The sequence below is a fragment of the Hemicordylus capensis genome, chromosome 4, assembly GCF_027244095.1.
Source record: "Hemicordylus capensis ecotype Gifberg chromosome 4, rHemCap1.1.pri, whole genome shotgun sequence".
Lineage (NCBI taxonomy): Eukaryota > Metazoa > Chordata > Lepidosauria > Squamata > Cordylidae > Hemicordylus > Hemicordylus capensis.
The window spans coordinates 55892841-55916108 of NC_069660.1; the positions used below are offsets into that span (position 1 = coordinate 55892841).

The following is a 23268-nucleotide window of genomic DNA, read 5'->3' on the forward strand; positions in this document are numbered from 1 at the left end:
ATTATCCTAATGGATAATCCAGCCCTGCAGATGCCTATTCTGAAACGTTAGACATATTGTGGGACATATTAGGGGACCTATACATTGTACACACTGCAAATATTTATCTATAGATCTATCTTGGGGCCCTATGCATATGAGAGTGCCTAGGGCCTACAGTGACTTTAATATGGGCCTGATCATCAACCTGTACCTCCCTGGTAATGTTTAGTTACACAAGATGTGTGATGTGATACTGTGCTCAGCGCTTCCTTGTTATGTCTTCACATCATTGACAGCTGCTTAGGTGGAGAGAAGGGATTTTCAAGCATAATGATGTCATCTCAAGTTTTTTAAACTACAGGTCATCAAGGAGATGTGGGGAGCAGACAGCTGCTGCCACATATTCCTTGTAATGCATCACTTATAATGTGACAAGCAGAAAACCAACTTTTCCCACTATGGAGATGCAGTGCAAGGCATATTTTGCCTGGTTTTTTAGATTTTTATTTTGACATTTTATATCCTGCTCTTCCTCCAAGGAGCCCAGAGTGGTGTACTGCATACTTAGGTTTTTCCTCACAACAGCCCTGTGAAGTAGATTAGGCTGAGAGAGAAGTGACTGGCCCAGAGTCACCCAGCAAGTATCATGGCTGAATGGGGATTTGAACTCGGGTCTCCCCGGTCCTAGTCCTACACTCTAACCACTACACCACGCTGTTGTTGAAGGACTTGTGACATCCTGACTTATGAAGAATGCATGTAGCAAAGGAAGCACACATGTAAAGAAAGCAGCACGTGCAGGGAAGACCAGCAAAAATCACCCCCTATGCAACAGTCCATGCTACTTTATTCTGGGGTGTAGCAAGTGCATGCATGTTTCTTTTGCTGCATGCTCATAAGTCAAGATGTCGGCTACAGAGTCTTTGTCAGAAAAAATAAATGGTGGCAACTCCAGGTGTGTATGGGGAACCCGTCATAGAAATGTGAGGACTGGAGATATAAATTGTAAGGGTGAAGGTTTGATAACATACACCTGGCTTTCACAAAGCATCATGAGCCTGGATAGGGAAAGCAGGAAAGACAGAGCCCTGGAAAATAAGAAGTAAAGGTTGTTCTCATGACCAATAGCGGGGCAGCGAGGAGGGTGATGGGGGAGGCAGGGTTGAATCTACCTGTCCCCCCAATGGCTCAGCTTGTCTTTGGCACGCAAGCCACTCACCCACATAATCTGCACTGCTGTAAGCAGCGTGGATCTCCAGAGGCTGGGGCAATGTGTCCTGGCCTCCAAATATCCCACAATGCACTGCACGACGAGCACAGTGCATTGGGGGATACCCCTGTGAGACAGGCACTCTAGGTGTCTGTCTGTGTGTGCTTGGGATGCAAGCAGCCCAAGCACACACATTATCCTGGTGCTGAGGTTAAGGCATGCTTGCACGGTGCACCCTTAACCTTGACTAATGGCTGAGCTTCAGAGTGGAGTTAGGTTGGTTAGGAACTGCACGGATCCTGGTGCTGCACACAAACAGCCTAACCCAGACTAGGCTGTCCTAGCCTGGAGTTTTTTTTTAACACATGTCTCTGTGCCTCGGGGTATCTGAAAAGCGAATCTGCTTTGCAGCAGATTCGAGGAGTTTTAATTCAAGGGATTAGATGGACCATTCGCATAGCCATCAGCACCTCCATCAACACCTTCAGAAAAAGCAGAAGCCCCGGAGTTTTTTCAAAAGCTGCTGGAAATAGAGGATTTTTTTACTCCGGACATAACTTGGGCTAAGTCAGAATTCGGAGAAAAACAAAGCCTTGTCTGTCCTGGTCCCTGATAGCCCACAGGGAGGTCAGATTAAATCCAGCGGATATGTGGACTGGCACACTCTAATCAGGAGTGGATTCAGGGGGAAAGCTCTCTCTGTAAAACCTCCTGGCAGCCTTACTGTGGGATAAATGCTCATTAAGCCCATGTAACTTCAGCGAAAAGGAAGAACAGAAGAAGCAGGGGGTCACAGGTTTATTTGTTAATGACAATATAAAAATAGTTTTCAAACATGTTCCAATGTGTTCATTGCCTTTCAGTGTTGGCCATAATGAGATTATCGGAGTTTGCCGTGTAGCAAACAGTGCTGAGGGACTAGGCCGAGACCACTGGAATGAAATGTTGGCTTACCCACGCAAACCAATTGCACACTGGCACCCATTAGTGGAAGTGAAGAAATCCTTCAAGGAGGTATGTAAACTACTTCATAATCTTCTTCATATACATATGCCATAAGTAGCTGAGTAAGCAGAAAGGTTTGCTATAAAAGCTTCTGGTTGTATCTTGCGAGTATCTAACAAGAGCTTCTCACCAGAGAACAAACACTGGAGCTCTACTATGAAAGTAAAAGCAATATTTACAGATACTGTGACTCTGGTTCTGTTGTGTCCATTATTGGTATTCATGAACATCTCCCCACTCATGCCTTGCTTTATGTAACCTGAAGCAGTCCTCAGATAATATGACCACACCTGGAAGTTTTCCACAACTGGCATTTAGCCCGCATCTCCTCCGGAATGGAGCGGGTGCATTCGCATATTGGGCAGATTTCCCCCAAAGTCCCTGCTAGCTATCAGGAGCACTTCTCACATGATTCGGGTTTTTCACTGCTCATTAGAGTGCTACCTGATTTATATCTGAGGTTAAAAAAAATCCACTGTTTGCATTGGGTTTTTTGGATAGCGTTGAGTTCCCAGTAAAGCCTCGCAGAAAACCAGCAGTAAAGCCTGCTGTGTGGAGAACTCCCAGGAATCTGTGTAGAATCCTGTTAACCAGTTCAGTTTAATTATTTTATCTATCTATCTATCTATCTATCTATCTATCTATCTATCTATTAAACTTCTATACCGCCCAAACTTTCATCTCTGGTTAATTAGCTCAAATGTGGATCTTTATTTCCTGAACCTTAATTTTTGAGTTTCAGCAGACAACATACTGAGCCTCGAAACATGATTACGCTAACCCAAATTAGTGGTGAGCTAAGCCAAGTTAGCTGGTCATGTGGCGGGGGGCAAGCTACCAAACCCAGGCTTGGAAAAACCGGTAAACCTTGAAAATAAATCTGGGTCTTAAACCACGTTAGTGTACAACAGAGGCCTTGGTGCCTGAGTTTGATGATCATGTGTCTGCCTCCTGCTCCTTTTTCGGGCTTTGACAGCCACCCACCATGTTTCCAGAGAGGGCTGCAGTTGCCATGGCCATAAGCAGGCAATGTGTCACTCTGCACAGCCCTCTCTATGATCCCATGTTCAAAATGGCTTGAATGGGGCTTGCCTCACCCCCTTCCCTTTCATGGCCAGTGCACCCTTCTCCTGGCAGCATGGTGTGATGTGGGAAGGTCCCCCCGATCTTTCGGCATACCTCCATGTTCTATGCTCACGGGTGCTGCAAACGTGCGAGCAGGGTTTGTGGAGCCCACCCTAGCCTGGGTTAGGCTCCTCTCAAGCCCCAAATGATCATGTGTTGAGGCTCATAGTGTCGGAATGGGGTAGGCCATAGCCCTCACACTGAGCAGTTTAAGAAATATGCCACCCATGAACTTTGAAGCTGGAAGCACAGAAGAAAACTGGATACATTGAAAACTGGGAAGCTATTCACATACGCATTGAAAACCGGGCTAAGGAAGCCCAGCCCAGTTTTCGGTGCGCGTGTGTGCCACCGGGAGCTGCACGGCTCCCAGCAGTGTATGACGGCAAGCCTGCTTAGGGATCCCACCTCTTAGCCTGGGTTTGGGGCGTGAGGGTGCCCAGAAAGTGGGCTAAATGTACACACAAGTAGCCTCCCGATCATGCAGTGCATTATGAAAGTTCTGGGGGCCTCCTGGCCCCCAAACCTCCCTGCTCCCTCCCTGCTACTGGCAGAAGCTGGCAATCATCTGGGCGGGATCGTCTGCGGGGGAGGTAAGCTTTTCGTGGCTTCCTCCCCTCTCCCTGTCCCAGCCCATTCTCCAGACATGAGAATGGGCTCTGGATCAATGATCTGCTGTCCCCAAAATTGTTCATGTTTTCAAGATGAATTGAACAAAATTCAATTTATGCATCATCCCCCGAGCATTTGCTCCCCCGAGCAATTTATGCATTATCCCCCGAGCATGGACTTCTAGTGACAGACTTACAGTGGCAAAAATAAAAGATGCAGACAGAAACCAGGCCACCACAGAAACAGCTGATGAGTGGTACTTAATACGTTGACTGTGTTTTGGGATGACATGCAGAAAGACAATATTCTCATGAGATCAAGCTCAAAAGAAGAAACTGGTTAGGGAGGGCAATTTAGCATTAGAACTCACAGGATAGCCAGATTACATGAGATATCTAAAGGACAAATGAAAGTGATTGTCACCAACAGTCAAAATACGAATGTGACACAACAAAGAGACAAGTCTGCAACTGCAAATCACCTTATACCAACTGTTGGGCACCCTCACGCCCCAAACCCAGGCTAAGAGGTGGGCTCCCTAAGCAGGCTTGCTGCCACACACTGCTGGGAGCTGTGCAGAAAAACATACATCTTAAGCACAAACTCTACTACAGTCCTTCAAAAGATGTGCACTAAGATCAAAGGAAGATCTGTGGACAGCATTAGGGGAAATATGCATTAATTGTTACAAAACAAAACACTTTTCATGAGCATGCTACCTCAGTGGACAAAAGTGCAGAAGTATAGTGCACACAACTGCATATACAAGAATATTGTATATTAGTGATCTTGGCTACGGTTCACATGAAAGGAGAGCAATGCAGCCAATGTTACCATCCACATAGGACCAAAGAGTAGACCAACTCAATTCAAAATAGTTTGAAGCACGTCGACTGAATATTTGAAAAAAGAACAGAGGAGTGTAACTCAGAACCCAAGGCTAATGTCATCTGTATCAACAAACTAATAGGATATGCTTATGCTCTCTTTTTGGCTAGGAAAATCAATTCCAACACAAAATGATGCAGAAGTCCAGTCAAACTGCATAAAAAACTCATACACATGCAGCCTCCAAATGTAATCTCCACTAGGAAATCCATACATGAATCCACATGTAAGCAACGTTTTCTCAAGCTTTGGTAGATGTTTGCAACCCCCAGATGGAGAGATTAGGAGAGTGATACAAGAGTGAGCAGAAACAGCAACGTTCCTATCCCATTGCTGCTTGTAAAGGAGATGAGTTGTATTCATGCTCAGGGAACTCACTGTGCACCAACTTGCTTACATACAACCCAACCGCCTGACTTCACCTCTCCCCTTCATCCTTGGTTCAGGTTGGTTGTTTCAATAATAGCATTTGCTATGTAGGCTGGAGGTTGTATTGTGTACTCTCACAAGGCTGCCTTCAGCAAGCAGCAGTTAAGGGCTTCTTTCCTGAGACTTCCTGTCATAAGGACATAAGAAGAACCTTGCTGGATCCAGCATGCTGTTTCCCACAGTGGCCCACCAAGCAGGGAATGAAACGGCCCACAAGCAGGGAATGAAGGCATTTCCCCTCACCTGCTGTTGCTCCCCTTCAACTGGTATTCAAAAACACCCTCTGCCTCTGAAACTGGAGGTAGCCTATAGCCCTTAAAACTAGCATTTATTTATTTATATCCCCCTCCAAGAAGCTCAGAGCAGTGTGCATGATGATGATGATGATGATTTATTCTATTTCTATACCGCCCTTCCAAAAATGGCTCAGGGTAGTTTACACAGAGAGATAATAAATAAATAGGATGGATCCCTGTCCCCAAAGGGCTCACAATCTAAAAAGAAACATAAGATAGACCCCAGCAACAGTCACTGGAGGTACTGTGCTGGGGGTGGATAGGGCCAGTTGCTCTCCCCCTGCTAAATAAAGAGAATCACCACGTTAAAAGGTGCCTCTTTGCCAAGTTAGCAGCGGTAGCCAAGTTAGCAGGGGTTTATCCTCACAGCAACCCTGCAAAGTAGGTTAGGCTGAGAGAGAAGTGGCAGGCCTAGATGAGTCACCCAGTGAGTTTCATGGCTGAATAGGGATTTGAACTTGGGTCTCCCTAGCCCTAGCCCAACACTCTAACCACTGCACCACACTGGTAATCCTTGATAGACTTGTCCTCCATGAATTTGTCCCTAGACTACAAGGCTCTCCACACGAGCCATGTGGAGAGCTGGATGGGGTTAGGTGGGGAGAGCAGGTCAAGCCCACTCTCCCCGCACATGCACGGCTAGCCCGTCCTGAGTGACCGGATTGGCCACAATTACTGGCTCCATCACAGAGCTGGTAGGGGTGGTGGGGATCGGGGGCCACCTGGTCCCCAGAAATCCCAAGATGCCCTGCGTGAGTGCCAGGACTGCCTCCTTGTGCTGGGACGCTTGTTGGAGCCCTGCTAACTGAGCAAAGAGGCACCTTTTAAAAGTGGTGATTCTCTTAGATTTAACAGGGGGAGAGCAACTGGCCCTATCCAACCCCAGCACAGCATCCCTCCAGTGGTTGTTTCTGGTGTCAACCCTATGTTTCTTTTTAGACTGTGAGCCCTTTGAGGACAAGGGACCATCTTATTTATGTATTGTTTGTTTTTCTATGTAAACCACTTTGAGAACTTTGGTTGAAGAGCGGTATATAAATATTCATAGTAGTAGTAGCCTCCCAGTTGGGGGGTGTGTCTCCTCGTGAGTTGCAGTGGCACAGAGCCATGCCATGGCAACTCACAATCAGGTAAATGGGGTCGTGAGAATAACCCCTTCCTGTTCTCTTTCCCAGCTGCTTGCCTGACTCTCTCTGCTTACTTCCGTTAGTCATGATAGGCTAACAGCCAGTCAGGGACCTCTGCAGAACCCTGAGATTAAACCAGCTCTGTTTCAAGACTATCTCAGGTATGGAGCCTTGGTTTGTGTAAAGGTTTGGCAGACAACACACTGGTGGATCACTCTCACTTTCTTTTCTGTCAGTTTTTAATATAAGGCTGAGGGAGGCCCATCAGAGACAGCTACTGTGCTCCTAAAACAAATACCACAAGTACACACACAATGTATACCCAATCCTACTTTTTGAACCCTCAAGATTTTCTTGTTGTTTTATTTTTTAGATTTGGAAGCCGAGCAAACAAAACAAAAATAAATTGCTCTAAACAGCTTCTGAAGGGCAGAAATCTCACTGAAGCAGAAACTCACTTAGAACAAGAGCCAACGTTCCCATTAAACCTGATACACAAATACCAAGTTACCTTGTTGCCCTAGGGAACAAAGATTTTCTCCAGATGAGGGAGATTTAAAAAAAAAAAAAAATCTCAGCTTTCATATATATTTTTCTTCAATTTCGATTGCCTTACAGTTGCTCAGTATGCTAGAAGCAACACCTCCAAAATAGTAACTGCTGTTCTGCACAACACCTAGCACAATGTAGCTGCCTGAAGGGCCTCTTTGGGTGGAAAGGTGAGATGGCAAGGGAACAAACAAACAAACAAATGCTTAAGGCTGCAATCCTATACACACATATCTGGTAGGAAACCCTACTGAATACAGCTGGCATGCTTCTGGGTAAACATACATAAGATTGCACTGGAAGTGGAGAAATAACAGTTGTGTAGTAGCATGTGATCACCAGTGGGTTTTACAGAGGCCACAGTACCTCTTGTTTCCAGCTTAGACTGCAATACACTACAGGATTGGAAACTGCCATACAAGAGAGATGGATGTACCCAACAAGCAGCAGGTGAGAAGAGACTACATGGAGCTCAGCTAGTGGGAGGGCTGAGGCCAGGACTGCAGAACTTCGGTCCTCAGCTGTTGTTGAGCTGCAACTCCCATCCTCCCATGAAATGGATTGCCAGGAAATCTGCATAATCCACTTATGGAATTCTCTGCCACAAGATGTGATGACAGCCAACAACCTGGATGACTTTAAGAAGGGTTTGGATAACTTCATGGAGGAGAGGTCTTTCAACAGCTACTAGTCGGAGGGCTGTGGGCCACCTCCAGTCTCAAAGGCAGGATGCCTCTGAATACCAGTTGCAGGGGAGTAACAGCAGGAGAGAGAGCATGCCCTCAACTCCTCCCTGTGGCTTCCAGTGGCACCTCTGGGCCACTGTGTGAAACAGGATGCTGGACTAGATGGGCCTTGGGCCTGATCCAGCAGGGCTGTTCTTATGTTCTTTTGTTCTTATGTTCATAATAGCCAATAGTCCAGAGATAAAGGAAATTCTATTCTAATGGCTGAAGGGCCAAAATTGTGCAGGTAGTTGAGGCAAATAGAAGGAAAAGATAAAGCACAGAGGTCAGCTGTCATTTCAGTAGGGTAGGCAATAGGGAAGTGCACGAACCTGTTCAGAGGCCTTTTTATGGGCCTCTGAACAGGTTTGAACACCGGGGGGGTTCGAAGTTTGATGCGGCGGGGGATGCCGCTTTAAGGGCAGGGGAGGGTGCACTTACCCCTACCGCCGCTTTCCCCCTGCCAGCATTTGTTGCTGGTAAAAACCTTTGGGGCGGCAGCATACCTCCCTGCCGCCCCTTCCCCCTCCTTGGCTGGAAGTGGCCAGAAGTAATGGGGGGGGGGGGCACCTGTCACATGCATGTGCGTGCACATCAAACGGGCATGCATGCACATGCGACAGGTGCACACACACCTGATACTTCTGGCCACTTCCGGCCAAGGAGGGGGAAGGGGTGACAGGGAGGTACGTTGCTGCCCCGAAGGTTTTTACCAGCAACGAATGCCGGCAGGGGGAAGGCAGCAGGAGGAGTAAGTGCACCCTCCCCTGCCCTTAAAGTGGCACCCCCGCCGGAATTGAACCACCCAGCCGCGGTTCCGTGCACATCCCTACTAGGCAATCTTAGCTCTCCAGCTGTTTTGGGAGTACAATTACCATCATCCCCAGCCATAATTTATTGTTGTGTTTTAAGGGGACAAGGTCCAAAGGCCTCACTCCTGGATACCTACAAGCCAGACTAGAAGCCATAGTACATTTTAAAATTATTGCAGCCAATAGCAATAAGCATAGTTATCAGCACAGATCAATAAGTCCTGTGCTCTGTTGGAAGCAAAAGATTTTCCTCTTTTCCAAGCATACTTAGAACCAAAAGGCACATGATGTTAAATGAATGCTTGCATTTCCCCCTCTTTAAATAGCAGCCACAGGGCCTCCTGAGGTAGGACTTTGACATTTCCCCCATGCTGTTTTCCAAATGAAAATCCCTCCACTGCTCCCCCCACACACACCCCAGCAGCTGCTATTTGCCCCAGGACAAATAGCAGGGAAGTTGCTATTGGTGCTTATTAGTATATAGGCCTATTTGATTGTTTATTATAATGGCCATTCAGTGTGTAGAACTAGTGAGTTGGCCAGATATATAGGTGTTCCTGAGGAGTCATGCATGAAAAGGGGGCCATCCCCCCCACACATACCAGCCCCACAGTCTCTTTATGACCTAGGTGGGAGATGAATAAAGGAAAGAATTTTGGAACTGTCGAGATACAATATTTTCTTGTTAAAAAAGGGAAAAAATGTAAGAAAAAGTCAGCAAGCACCAGAGCTTCTTCTGCTTCTTTTTACCAAAGAAACCCCATAAAAAGCAGGAACAATGTGCTGTGGGAAATATCTGCAAACACCTTGTCCTTTGGTGGTGCAGACTGCATGGCTTAGCTGATCACATGATCACACCTGTGGGCAATATAAAGGGGCAGGAACTATTGCATGCTGAACATGGGTGCTGTGTGGCTTGTGGGACTCAGATGAAGGATTGAGTGCATCTGATCCCTGGCAAATTGCCTGGAAACTTAACAGGGGCATGGCTATAACTGCACAAGGCTGGACCCTGATGGAGGTGTGGGAGATACTGCTTGGGGAGTGAGTGATGTTATTTGCATAGCAATGAAAGAAAGGGCATGTCATTTTCTTTTTCATCGTGTCCACATATTTCTTCTGCAGCAAAAATATGGGGAATACAAAAAAGTGGGGGGCAGTAGCTCACCTATTCTTGTCCTAGGGCCCACTCCAACCTTACTGTACCCCTGGTCCTTAATGCTGCTTAACATATAAAGTCCATTCACTTGACATTTTGCTGGACCAGACAGAGCAGGCAGAAGGCAGGATAGCACCTACTTTGCCCCAGACGATCCAGCAGTGGTCCCAGCTGTGCAGCTTGCGCACCCACACATCTGGCACTGCCACAAGCCACGGAGTGTTCTGGAGATTGGGAAATTGTGTCCTGGCATCCAGATATCCCACAATGCACCACATGACAAGTGCGGTGCACTGAGGGATTCTGCTGTGAGTTGGATGCTCTAGGTGCCCAGCTCTGTGTCTGCTCAGACTGTGTGCAGCCTGAGTATGCATATGACCCCTTACTTCGGTAAAAGGTTGGGTAAAATTACTGGTCTACCCGGGGAAGCAGTGGCATGATTGGCCTCAATCCCAGCGCTTCACACAAGCAGCTCTACCCAGGTATGGCTGCCAGGGTAGGGCTGCTCATGTGAACATCCTCATTATATTTTAAACTATCTCTGTATAAGATGTTTATGTGCACTTTGAAATATAACATGTGTAAGAAAGACATGGTTTCAGTTGTGTTTATCATACAGGGAATGAAGATCCAGGGACTCAGGACTGCTTAAGGCTCTCTGCCATATAGCAATAGCACTTACATTTATATACTGCTTTATAGCCGGAGCTCTCTAAGCGGTTTACAATGATTTAGTTTTATGATGATTAACATGTATCCTCTGCTGAGCAATATGGAAAACGTCCCTTACAGTGCAATCCTATGCAAGTTTATTCATAAGGAAGTCTCACTGAATTCAATGGGACTTTATTTCACATATGTACATAGGACTGCAACCCTAGTCACTTAGTGTTTATCCATCAACTGACAATGTACAAGACAACTGGAAATCATTAACTTATTAAAGCATTGGTTACAATTAAGTACAAACATAGTAGCTTAATTTCTTTCAAAGTTGCAGCCCTTATTATCAGGATACAAAATTGAATGGGCTTCAAATATCTAAAAGATGAAATTGAAACCAGACCTCATATTTTGCGCTTGGAGTTCTGTGAAACAAGGGGGAAAGCCGTCTTGGGAGAGGAACATCTAATATAGAACCTGGTCTAGATTAAAACATTCTGCAGCTTCATTTAAATCTGAGCTTTCACAGATGCTAATTATCATCACAAACGTTCACCTTTCGCTCCAAGTACAAAGCATATTTCTTTGATCTGCTTTTGCTAAGGCAAACTCTTAGCTACATGGAGGGAGAAAATCATGAATAAGTGAATGAATGAATATCCCAAACCACTAAACCAAACATTACAGAACATACAGATCCTTTGAGGATATGAACAAGAATATGAACCAGATGTTACAGATGTTGGACATTATACCCTGATGCACTATTGGTAGTTGTTCAGTTATAGCATTGATGACGACCAATTAAGAATTTGTAGAAAACAGACAAGATGAGCAAAGACAAAGAGCTACAGTCCCATGAGTTCAACATGTGACATTATGCTCAGAAAACAGCTCCAGGTGTGCTAAAAATAAACCATTGTATCTAAAATGTGCAGCACTGCTGAACATCTGGTCACAGATAGGAGAGGAGAGCTGGTCTTGAGGTAGCAAGCATGACTTGTCCCCCTAGCTAAACAGGGTCTACCCTGGTTGCATATGAATGGGAGACTTGATGTGTGAGCACTGTAAGACATTCCCCTCAGGAGATGGAGTTGCTCTGGGAATAGTCTGTGAAGACAACACTGAGATAGACCAATGGTCTGACTCAGTAAATGGCAGCTTCCTATGTTCCTACCAACAAGGCATGGCAGCTGTACTTTACTGTAAGTTTTTTTCCCCTTTAGTCAAGTGACACAGGAAGAAAACTCTGAAATGCTAAGTGGAAGTTCTAAAAAAAATAAATTGCCAATTCAGAGCAGATCAGAATTCTAGATTGTAGTGCATGTTAGATTGACAGGAGACTATCTGATTGGCAAGGGAAGCTGGGGACGCAACCAGACATGATGCAAGAGACCCAAAATTTGGATCAGCCTCATTAAAAAAAAAAAAGGCAGCCTGAAGTTGAAGGGCAAATAAAATTGGAATTATGGTGACAGTGGGGAAGGCCTAACCCCATTCCTCCATGCTATTTTCCTGTGTAAAAAACAACAACCCCAAGCTGCTATTTGAACTGCAAGAGAGCTCTTATGGATACTTCTGTGTTTTCTGCTGAGGGACAAATAGCATGTGTGTGGGAGCAAATTCATTAGGAAAATGGCAAGGGGGCAAGGAACTGGTTCAACCCCTTTCTCTAGCACTGCAGTCTTGATCCTATTTAGGGGCCCCTATTATCTATCTTAAAGAACAAAAGCAAAAGGAAGACATGATCTCTTACATCATATCTGGTTCATGTCAGAGTGTGTGCTTTCTGTGGGAGGCCCTGGTCTTCTTTTCTGCACTACACTAGTGTTTTCTGCCCATATTGCACTGCGACCCCAGCTGAGGTAGAAACCCTCAAAACAATTTATTAAGGCATGTCCAGATTGTAGCTTCTCATGCTTTCTCTCTGCTGCTTGTGTGATAATTGATAAAAGTATGCAAAGATAGGTACCTATTTTGTATGCTCACATGACCATGTAGACTGCATGGCCCCTATTAATATCACAATTGTTTTGCTTATGATTTGAGCTGACAAGAATTTTTTTTTTGGGGGGGGGGGGATATGGGATGAAGCAGCAGGTATGTGTGGATCGCAGAGACCAGATGCCCATTGAGGTACACCTGGCCCCCTTCAAATCTGATATTTGGATGTATCCTTAAAATATGTTTTATAGTGGCCAAAATCAACAGCCCACTAGTGCTAATCAATATTAGCACACAGCTTACCCTGTAAATGACCCTTTATCTATTTCTGCCAACAGCAAAATCCAGCACCTGGATTGAGTCTCCCCAAGGCAGTGCTCCCTGTAGCAGAATCATCCCACTCCCTTTCTTCTGTGATGCTGCCTCACTCCAAATATTCCAAGGTATCAATCAGACAAGGGTCATGTTTACAATAAAAGTTTTAAAAAAGTAATCTGTTTTCCACAAATACTGTTGGGAAAGGATTTAGTAGAGATTTCTGGAGAATGAGCTTGGCTGTATCTGGCACTGCAGGCCTACATCATCAGCAGCTCATTATTACAAAACAGGTCTAAAATGTAACAAAGCCATTTTGGGCTTTTGGGACCATGACCTTTATTTGTTTAAAATAATATTCCAAGTACTTAATGAGTCTAGGGTAACACCCTAGGGGGATAGTTCAAAAGCAATTCCATCTCTGTGTGTATTTAGAGTAATGAAACATCTCTGGCAAGAGCCTATCACAGTTGGAATCAAGTATTTTGTCAGTCTCTCAAATTCCTCCTAAACAACAACAAAAAAAGCTTAAAAGTGGTTCAGAGATGTATTTAAGGGCTTATGTTTGTTCTTTGCACTGATAGTGTCTGGGTATCAAATGCTCTTGTAATGATATCTGTAGTTTGAGAATTCATTATCTAAGATAAGAAAAGCATGAAGATGCACACATTTCTCTTTAGCCTTGTTACTCAGTGGGGGAAAAGCACTGAGTGCTTTCCCCCACTTTCCCCAACACACACACACACACACACACACACACACACACACACACACACACACTTGCTGTTTTAAAATACTCCTACAGGAAAATACCATTCAAACAAAGGATGTGGAGAGAGATTGATTATGTCCCCCCCCCCAATTAACAATTTAAAAGTTGGCCTTACTTTTGAGCAATTAACTTGCATGAAAATGCAGGTCCCATTTTAAAAAACAAAACCATTCTTGTTGAGGAACCACTGTTTCAGAGAAATTGGGGCGATTCTCACAACCACCGGGCTCGCAGCCAAGCCCGGTGGTTCTTGAGCAGGTAACCCGCTCAAGAACCCCTGCTAGCGCTGCAGCAAACCTGCTTTTTTAGGATCGTGAGTAGCCGCGGTGAGGCTTTGCTCTGCGCCTACTCACGACTAGACCCCCGACCAGGAGGCAAAAAGCCGCCTCCCGGCTTGGGGGTCTCCCCAGTATGCCCTGCGCGCTCACCGTGTGGCCATTGTGTGGGCGGCCGATCTGGCCGCCCAGGGCTCCCTGCCCACAGTTTCGTGAGACCCACCTCATTATTTATCCTCTATAAATAACTGTACAGGAAACAACTTTAACTGAGAAACAAGAGTTTGATATTTATTACTAACTAAAACACAGACTAAGAAAACAACAGGAAGAGGAGAGAGAGGAAGAACCTCTCAGTTTTAATTCAAGACAGCAAATAAGGGGCAGACAACAAACTGTGACTCCACCCCCAAGCCAGTACATAGACACATTCAAACATAGATAAGCATGCCCCACACAAAGAACTAAGACAATGTCCATGGCAAAATCCAAACATCCCCCTTCTCATTGTCTCATTCTTGAATAACAAATCCCATGTTTTGTTTTATGGTGTGATACAATCTGTTCTTTTCCTGATTGCAGCAATTTATCTAACTCTGAATCTGGCATGCCTTCAGTTTTGTGCCAATATGTAGGTTTTGACATTTTCTCTTCTCTGGCTGCCAGTGACAATCTTTTAGGTGGAATCCCTTTATTAATTCTGCTTGACCATCCCACTTGTTGTCCCATCTCAATCTCCCCGTCTAGATTGGAAGTCTCTGGTTTTGTCTCAATCTCCCCTTCTCAGCTGAGTCTCTCTATTATATTATAGTCTATGATTATCGGTATTTGTTCATTTTGTTACTGCGGTTGCTGTCCAGCCTTTTCACTAATTGGAAAATCCAGGTCACAGTCAGATATCACACTGGCATTTGACTTTTGCTCTCATCAAAATATGCAACACTGCACAGTTTAACAGACTCTGTGATAGGATCAAATATTCTGTAGTTTTTGCTATTCAGTGCATAACTTACAAATATTCCTTCTTCACTTCTGCAATCTAATTTTCTTCTTAGTTCTTTAGGAATATAAGCATATGCTTTGCATCCAAATACTCTAATATGCTTTAAGTTAGGTTTTGTCTCATTCTGCAGTTCAAAGGGTGTTACTCCTTTAGTTTTAGTTGGAAATCTATTCTACAAATAAGTTGCAGTCATTTCAGCTTCTCCCCAGTATTTGTTTTCTAGACCTGAGTCAAGAAACATACTTCTAGACATTTCAAAGTTCTGTTCTTTCTCTCTGCCACTCTATTTTCCTTTGAGTATAAGGTATTGTTCTCTCATGTTTAATTCCTTGTTCTTTTAAGTATTGCTCAATATCTTTCCCAGTACATTCCCACCATTATCGCTGTGCAAGGTCTTAGGGTTTGTTTGTTTTTCAAATTTGTTTACTCTAGCCACATATTCTTTTAAGTTTTAGCAACACTTCACTTTTTTCCTTGGGGAGGTAAGTGTAAGTATAGCGAGAACAATCATCTATGTAACTCAGGAAATAGAGATTCTTTTCCTTGTGTCTTTACAGAGAAGGGCCCACAAATATAACTGTTATTTGATTGCCTTTCTGTTAATATAACATTATTTGATTGCCTTTCTGTGGTTGACGAATATGTGCTCCTTGTTGCTTTTGCTTTAACTTATTCAGCACATTTGAATTTAGGTTTGCATGGTTTAACTTGTTGCCAATTGTTCTTTTACTAATTTTGAAGTGCATTCATTGCTTGGGTGCCCAAGTCTATGAAGCCAAAGATTCATGCAATCTTTGTGTGCACACTAACTTGCAAGATTAGCTTTTGCAGGTAAAACTCGGGAAATTAGAAGATCGTGCAAAAGTCCATTAATTTCAGTAATGCAAATTAAAAGGTGAAACTGATATATGAGACAGATGCGTTACATGCAAAGCGAGATAAGTCAAGCCTTAATTTGTTATAATTGGGGTGATCATGGCGTACAGCTCATGAAAACCCCAAATCCACAATCTCAGAAAATTAGAATATTACATGGAACCAAGAAGACAAGGATTGTAGAATAGAACAATATCGGACCTCTGAAAAGTATAAGCATGCATATGTATTCAGTACTTGGTTTGGGCCCCTTTTGCAGCAATTACTGCCTCAATGCAGAGTGGCATGGATGCTATCAGCCTGTGGCACTGATGAGGTGTTATGGAAGACCAGGATGCTTCATTAGCGGCCTTCAGCAATTCTGCATTGTTTGGTCTCATGTCTCTCATCCTTCTCTTGGCAATGCCCCATAGATTCTCTATGGGGTCAGGTCAGGCGAGTTTGCTGGCCAATCAAGCACAGTACACTGTATACTTTTCAGAGGTCCGATATTGTTCTATTCTTCAATCCTGGGAGCCACACGTCCATCTGGAGGCCGGGAAAATACAATCCGGCCTCCAGAAATCCCTAAATGCACCACACGAGGTGTGCAGTGCATTGAGAGATTCTCCCTCAGCCAGGTGCTCTAGGCACCTGGCTCTGTGTCCACTTGGGCTGCAGGCAGCCCGAGCATACACACGGTCAGGGGCCTGGGGGAAATAGCAATAGCAATAGCAATAGCACTTACATTTATATACCGCTTTATAGCCGGAGCTCTCTAAGCGGTTTACAATGATTTAGCATATTGCCCCCAACATTCTGGGTACTCATTTTACCGACCTCGGAAGGATGGAAGGCTGAGTCAACCTTGAGCCCCTGGTCAGGATCAAACTTGTAACCTTCTGGTTACAGGGCGGCAGTTTTACCACTGCGCCACCAGGGGCTCTTGAAAGGCATACTCGCACACTTCTACCCGTGTAAAAGCTGGGGTTAAAAGCCTGGTCTACCTGTAGAGGCAGCGCCGGGATTGGCCATAATCCTGGCACTTCACATGAGCAGCCCGACCCAGGTAGAGCTGCCCAAGCCTGGGTAGGGCCGCTCATGTGAACAGCCTCAGTTTGTGAAGCACCTCATAAGTCCCTGAAAAGTAGGAAACCCCTCCCATCTCCATTCTATACTTAGAAAGATATGCAATTTCCTCTCTTCCAGTGCCAGTCAGTGCAAGAGGATATCAGAGTTAATGTGATGGGGCTGGGGAGAGAGAGGGTAGTGGTAATATTAGCATTCGGTGCAGAGGAATGAATGACAGCTCATGACTGTTGCAAGCGAAGAGAATCAAGAGTCCTTATTGGAGGATGCCACTGGAAGGCAGCAAGGATGGCTCCAGAGACAAGAGAAGCAAGCGACTCCCACCCCCCCCACCCCGCAACAAGTAGCTTGCCTTTCATCTGCCCCCTATTTTTATTTTCAGAATTCTAATATGTGGGACACAGCTTGCCAACCCATAAATGCTCTTTCCCCCTAATATTTTCTGGTGCTGCCACTGGAAAGCAGTAGAGGGCAGTGGAGGCTGGGGCTGCAATGTCTTCTGTATGGCATTTGGTGATTATACAGTTGAACTGTTCTGGATATTTTGGGGTGCAGTCTTCACCATGCATCCCATCCTCCTCTTTCCCCTTTGCCTCCCAGGAGTACCAGCTACTAAGCACACTGCCCACTCTTCCCTTAGGTTGAACCCACCAACCCCTGCTCTACCAATATGGTCATACAGGAAAGGCTTTGCAGAAGACTGGGGTGGGGGCAGGCAGGCTGAAGGAGGAGATGGGAAGGGCAAGAGCCACTTTAGGCACAAAGATTGAATACAATAGGTTCCGGAAACAAAAGGAACCAACTTTAGGCAACTCTCTGACTGGATTCAGACAAAATACAAAACTGGAGGTCCCTTCACCTCTGGTTTCGTTAAGCAAACATCTGAACGCGGCAAACTGGAGTTAAAGAGGGGAAATGGATCCATGGTTTCCCTCCCCAAACTCTATTTGTCACCATCGGTTATCACTTGTTTTCACCCACTCCAAACCAGAGTTAAGGGAGGAAGATCCTCCCTTGCTCTGGCTGCTATTGGCTGTGCAGGCTGTCCTTCAGGAAATAAGGAAACCTGCATAGCCATCTCCCCCACCTCTCTGCAGTCTCACTGACTGCAGGAAGGCATCTCTCCCCAATGTAGCTGGGAGAGTGGGAGGTGGGGGTGGAACCATTCTGTGCTACATCTGAACCGGGCCTCTGTTTAGTATTCATTTACAATGTAGACTTGAATAGTCATGCTTAGATTGTAAGCTCCTTGGAGGAGAACCTGTCTATTTTGGCCTGTGATGGTGTATCATCATCATCATCAATAACCCACCATAAGCAACTAAATATTTAGAAAATGACATCTATGCTGCTGAGTTTAATTTCTCCTATCTAGAGAAATGACAGGTTGATTTTCTGTCATTGCCTGAAATGGGAACCCATTAATGTCAATATTCAAATGTAGTGATAGGTGGCCTTGCTCCCCAGCTGTTGTTGAAAATAAGTTGTGGCTGAGGATGATGGAAGTTATAGTTCAAAAACAGCAGAAGAGCCAAGGTTGACTTAGGTGGTACTTTAGGTGGTGTACCAAAGGCAAGGACATCTCTGACATACCAAGCCTTACATCAGGAAGAAGCACAATAGTACCATTATGAGACCATTGTATCGGCTGTGGCCATTTGTTGATGCATTGCAACTGGCTTGTCAACTGCACATATAACGACACAAGACTGGAAGATCAATAGGCAAGAACTCAGAGCCCTGAATAAGATTTTCTTGAAATTACACTTCATAGCCTCAAGACAGATGGCTAATCATTTATAATCTTGAGTGCCTAAAAATGTGTATATCCAGTATGCTATACCATTTACTTCCAACTTGATCTGATTTTCAGTTTGAACAATAACCTCATCTCTAGAAAAGTGGATCCGGCTGAACTGCATTAGCTACTTTTTAGTAGAATGATTGAATTAACTTTTTTTTAAAAGAGCCGCATGCTAAAACGGGAAACTATATTGAGACCAAATTGAGAATGTTTTTCTAGATAAGAAAAGGTTCCTGGCTGTGCCTGGTTATACTTATTTTTCATGATATATCTGCTGATCACAAGCTCATCAACTGGGTGCTGGCTTATAAAACAAACACACAAACATTACAATAGCAATGTACCCTTTTTTAATGAGGCAGATCTCTCTGTATTGATACTATCAGTTATCTATAGAATGGCAGTATTGTTATTGTTATATATGCTGGCTGGCTGATATCCTGACTAAATTACTCATAAGTGGTCCCATTGGAATTAATGGGACTAGTGAGACATGACTAATATTTCTTATTAATTTCAGTGGGATTACTCATGAGTAATTTAGTCTGGATGTCAGCCACTTTCTTCTATTATTAAAATTAAGTAAAGGAACAATAATGATACTGCTATTCTATATGATGTCTGCCTCGGTGCTGAACTTAGAACTGACCTTTTATTATCTTTTATCATGATCTGAGAGTGAATGTACATGTTCAAAACAAACAAACAAACAAACAAACAAACAAAGTTATTGAGAAAGAAGCATTTATATAGTCACTCCAAGTGGTCTGCAAATTATCTCAGTAATTCTTACAACAATCTGTATTTGTGTATTATTATCCCCATATTACAGATCAGGGGACTGAGGCTCAGAGATAGTGAGTAGTCTAAGGTAGGATTGCACAACTTTGGCCTTCCAGCTGTTGTTGGGCTACAGCTACCTTCTTTCCCAGCCACAGTGGTCAATTGTCAGGGATGATGGGAGCTGTAGTCCAACATCTGCAGGAGGGCTGATGTTGTGCAGCCCTGGTCTAAGGCCACCCAGTAAGTACATGGCTGAGCTGAGATTTGAACCAAAAATGCCACAGCTAAAGGCTTACTCTCTTAACCACAATCACATATCAGATTCTCATCAATACTTTCATCAGTTTCTGACATCCAGTGGTATATGATATTTTATTTCAAAGGTTTTCTTGACATTGACAAATATTGTTGGAACAAAAATTTAAAGTAATAAATTATCTTTAAAATCTGTTGGTAGAACAAATTTTGACAGTGATTGTTGGCAGTGATGACATCTGTTGGTTGGTAGTTAACATCTCCCAAAAAGCAAATAGTTAAAGAACTGCTCAATGAAGAACTGACATTTTGTCACATTTCAAATGCAGAGGTCAACCTGCAGAGTGAAAATCTGAATGTTGACATCTTTTGAAATTATTCAAAGGTTCATTTCAGCTCTGCCCTTGACCATCCTTGAGGCGAGTCTCACGATCACTGAGACTCGCCTTTAGGGGTTTGCGGGGAGAGCGGGCTTAGTCCGCTCTCCCCGCAGACAATTGGAAGGGAAGCCCTGGGCGGCCGGATCGGCCACCCACATGACTGCTGGCTCCATCACGGAGCCGGCAGGGACTGTGGGGATCAGGGGCTGCACTGATACCCCAGAAGTTCCAGGGCATCCTGGAGAGCTTGTTTCAGCCTCCCGGCAGGGGTATCCTCCTCATGTGTTGCCGCGGTGCGGAGTTGTGCCGTGACAATACACGATCAAAATGACGGGGTTAGCCTCGGCTAAGGGGAGGGGGAATTAGCAGGGTTTGCTGCTGAGAGCCGCGTAGCTCCCATGGCAGCAGACAATCAGCAAAAAGCAGGCTAGGCTCCCTTATCTCACTTTTTGATGATTGTGAGAATCTCCTCCTTGTCATCATCTGAATCTGTCAGAAACCTTTTTGAATTGTAGTGCTCAGAAATAAACACAGCTCATTGGCACACATTTCTTACTCAGCTTTCTTTAGTATAAATTTATGTTTTTATCCTGTTCATCTATGCACATTTTGTGGCTAAGCAATCTTATTTTGCTCATCCTATTCATTCATCTTCTGCTTATCCTTGTTGTTTGTTAGCAACTCTTAACACTTTTTCCTAATATGTTTGCTGAGTATTTTGTGGATAAGGTAGCTACAATGTGACCTTCTTCTACTTGTTTAACTCTCCAAGATACTATTTGCCTCTCTGTCTCATTCGTTTTTCATCTCTCTTGTTCTGTTCTTTGATCCAATATCTGCTATGGCTATCTTATCACTTCTTCCTTCTGTTAAATAATAACTTGTCCCCTTGACCCATTTCCTTCTCATCGTTGATATTCTATTTCTGTTCTTACTTCTGTTCTTTCATCTATTAGGCATGTGCATAAAACCAGCTGGCCCAGTTCAGTTCGAGTCCGGACTGGACCCCAACCTGACCAGACAAGTTCGGTCTGGCATCCCTTCAAAACCCCACCCCGGTCCAGTTCAGTCCAGGGGGTTTGCGAATTTTTTAATTAAAAAAACAAACAAACATTTAACCTTCAGCCTCTTTGAGGGGCTTCCTGTAGGCCATGGGGGGGTGTCCGTGAAGGTTCCCCTCCCCCCGCCAGCCTCTCACATCACCATCATGGCTCATCAGAGCCTCTTTTCTGGCCCATTCGGGCCTCCATAGATCAGCGTGGTGGCCATTTTGGAGGCTGCCGCGCATGCACAAATGGCCTCTGTGAGGCCTGGCATGGCCCAGGGCCTCGCAACAACCATTTGTACATGTGCAGCGGCCATTTTGTGTGTGGCCATTTTTTTTAAAAAACAAACAAAACCAATTTTAAAGGGCTGCCATGCATGCACAAATGGTCTCTGCGAGGCCCTGGGCTCCTTTAAAAGTTGTCAGAGATGGGGAGGCTCTTATTTCAACAGGGAGCATGTTCCAAAGCATGGGGGCATCAACGGAGAAGGCCCGTTCCCAAGTAGCCACTAAACGAGCCGGTGGCAACTGCAGATGGACCTCTCCTGATTATCTCAATGGGCAGTGGGGTTCTTAACGAAGAAGACGTTCTCTTAAATACCCAGGGCCCGAGCAGTTTAGGGCTTTATAGGTTATAAACCTGGTATTTTGCCAGAAACCTATCGGCCAGTGTAGCTCTTTCAATACGGGAGTAATATGGTCTCTCTGAGATGACCCAGAGACCAACCTGGCTACGGCATTCTGAACCAGCTGTAGTTTCCAGACTATGTGGGCAGCCCCACATAGAGTGTGTTACAGTAATCCAGTCTGGAGATTACCAGTATATGTACCACTGTTCTGAGGTCATTCATCTCAAGAAACAGACGCAGCTGGCATATCAGCTGAAGCTGATAGACGGCACTTCTAGCCACCGCCTCAACCTGGGAGACCAAGGATGACTTTTAACAATATTAGCTTTATATATCTGACTGGGAATGGACAATCTCACATCCCGATACTTGAATAAGAAGTTACTGACTTACTGCTGTGCCAGCAGTCACGTGAAGCTGCCCTATAGCATTAACAGAATTCATTATTTTATTTTATTTTTTCAGTCTTATGAATACTCTTGTACAAACATCCCTATTGTAACATTACTTTACTGTATCTTTGCTTTTCATCTTGCTCATATAATCTCAGCTCTTAACTGTTCTGCACAGTTAATTTATCTTCATTATTTTATACCACATAAAAAGTTGAAGCTTCTTCTTCTTGCTTGTACATTTCTTTCTCTGCCTTAGCTCTGATTTCTCTGTATTGTTCTCCATGTGCCCTTTGTTCTTCTCATACCACGAGTCAAACTACACATAATGTGAAATGCATCTTTGTATTTTTAAATAGTAGCTGCAGAGGACCGCAATCCAGATCGTGACTGTAGTGCAGGCAGGGGTGGCTGACTTTTTGCCCCTGAGCTGCAGTCTGGATGAAAGTTGACTAGGGATGTGCACGGAACTGGTTTGGTTTGTTCAGTTCAAATCCAGACCGGATTTGAACTGGCCCAGCCCAGTCCAGTTCCGGGTTTAGTTGTTGTTGTTTGTTGTTTATTTGATTTGACCCTTGAGCTGGGCTGAATTGGTTCGAGTTTTGGCTCAGGTATACTTGTGAGGGACTCCTTGAGGATTCCCCTTAACAAGTAAAGGGGGTGTCCTTAAACCTTCCCAAAGTCACCAGAGGGGAGGGGAGTGAGAGAAACCAGCCTCCGTACCTTTAGCAGGGGCCACAGGATAGGCAGCAGAGAAGCATTGGAGGGGGGGGGGGCTCCTCCAAGCCTACCACTGGCCTCCCAAATGACAGCCCAGATTGGCTGTGGCATACACAAAGGCCCAAATCAGACTGCAGCTGGCCCCGGCTGTCATTTGGGAGGCTGGCGGGGGGAGGGGATTAGAGGAGCCCCTGCTGCTGCCCCCCCCACTGCTTCCAATGCTTCTCTGCCACTGCTTCACCGCCTATGCTGCCTATCCCATGGCCTCCACAAACTGGTTATTAGAACCGGAGGCCGGGCCGGTTCGAACTAGGACTAGCTGATCTGGACTGGCTCGATGTCAAGCCCAGCTCACACATCCCTAAGTTGACCACCCCTGAAACTACTATTTACCTAATAAGAAAGCAGCCAAGCCTCCCTCCCTC

At 44.8% G+C, this 23268-nt stretch overlaps 1 protein-coding gene across 5 annotated transcripts in view; it reads left to right on the forward strand.

The window, feature by feature from the left end:
• The window catches only part of SYT6 (synaptotagmin 6), a 275557-nt gene that overhangs the window by 248714 nt on the left and 3575 nt on the right, over nucleotides 1–23268 (forward strand). For 4 of the 5 annotated variants that reach the window (XM_053313299.1, XM_053313303.1, XM_053313304.1 and 1 more), the window contains 2 exons: nucleotides 2056–2206; nucleotides 12865–12969. In XM_053313299.1, the coding sequence (XP_053169274.1) occupies nucleotides 2056–2206; nucleotides 12865–12969 (256 nt within the window). The remainder of the gene's footprint in view (nucleotides 1–2055; nucleotides 2207–12864; nucleotides 12970–23268) is intronic. The other variant, XM_053313300.1, reaches the window with a different exon arrangement.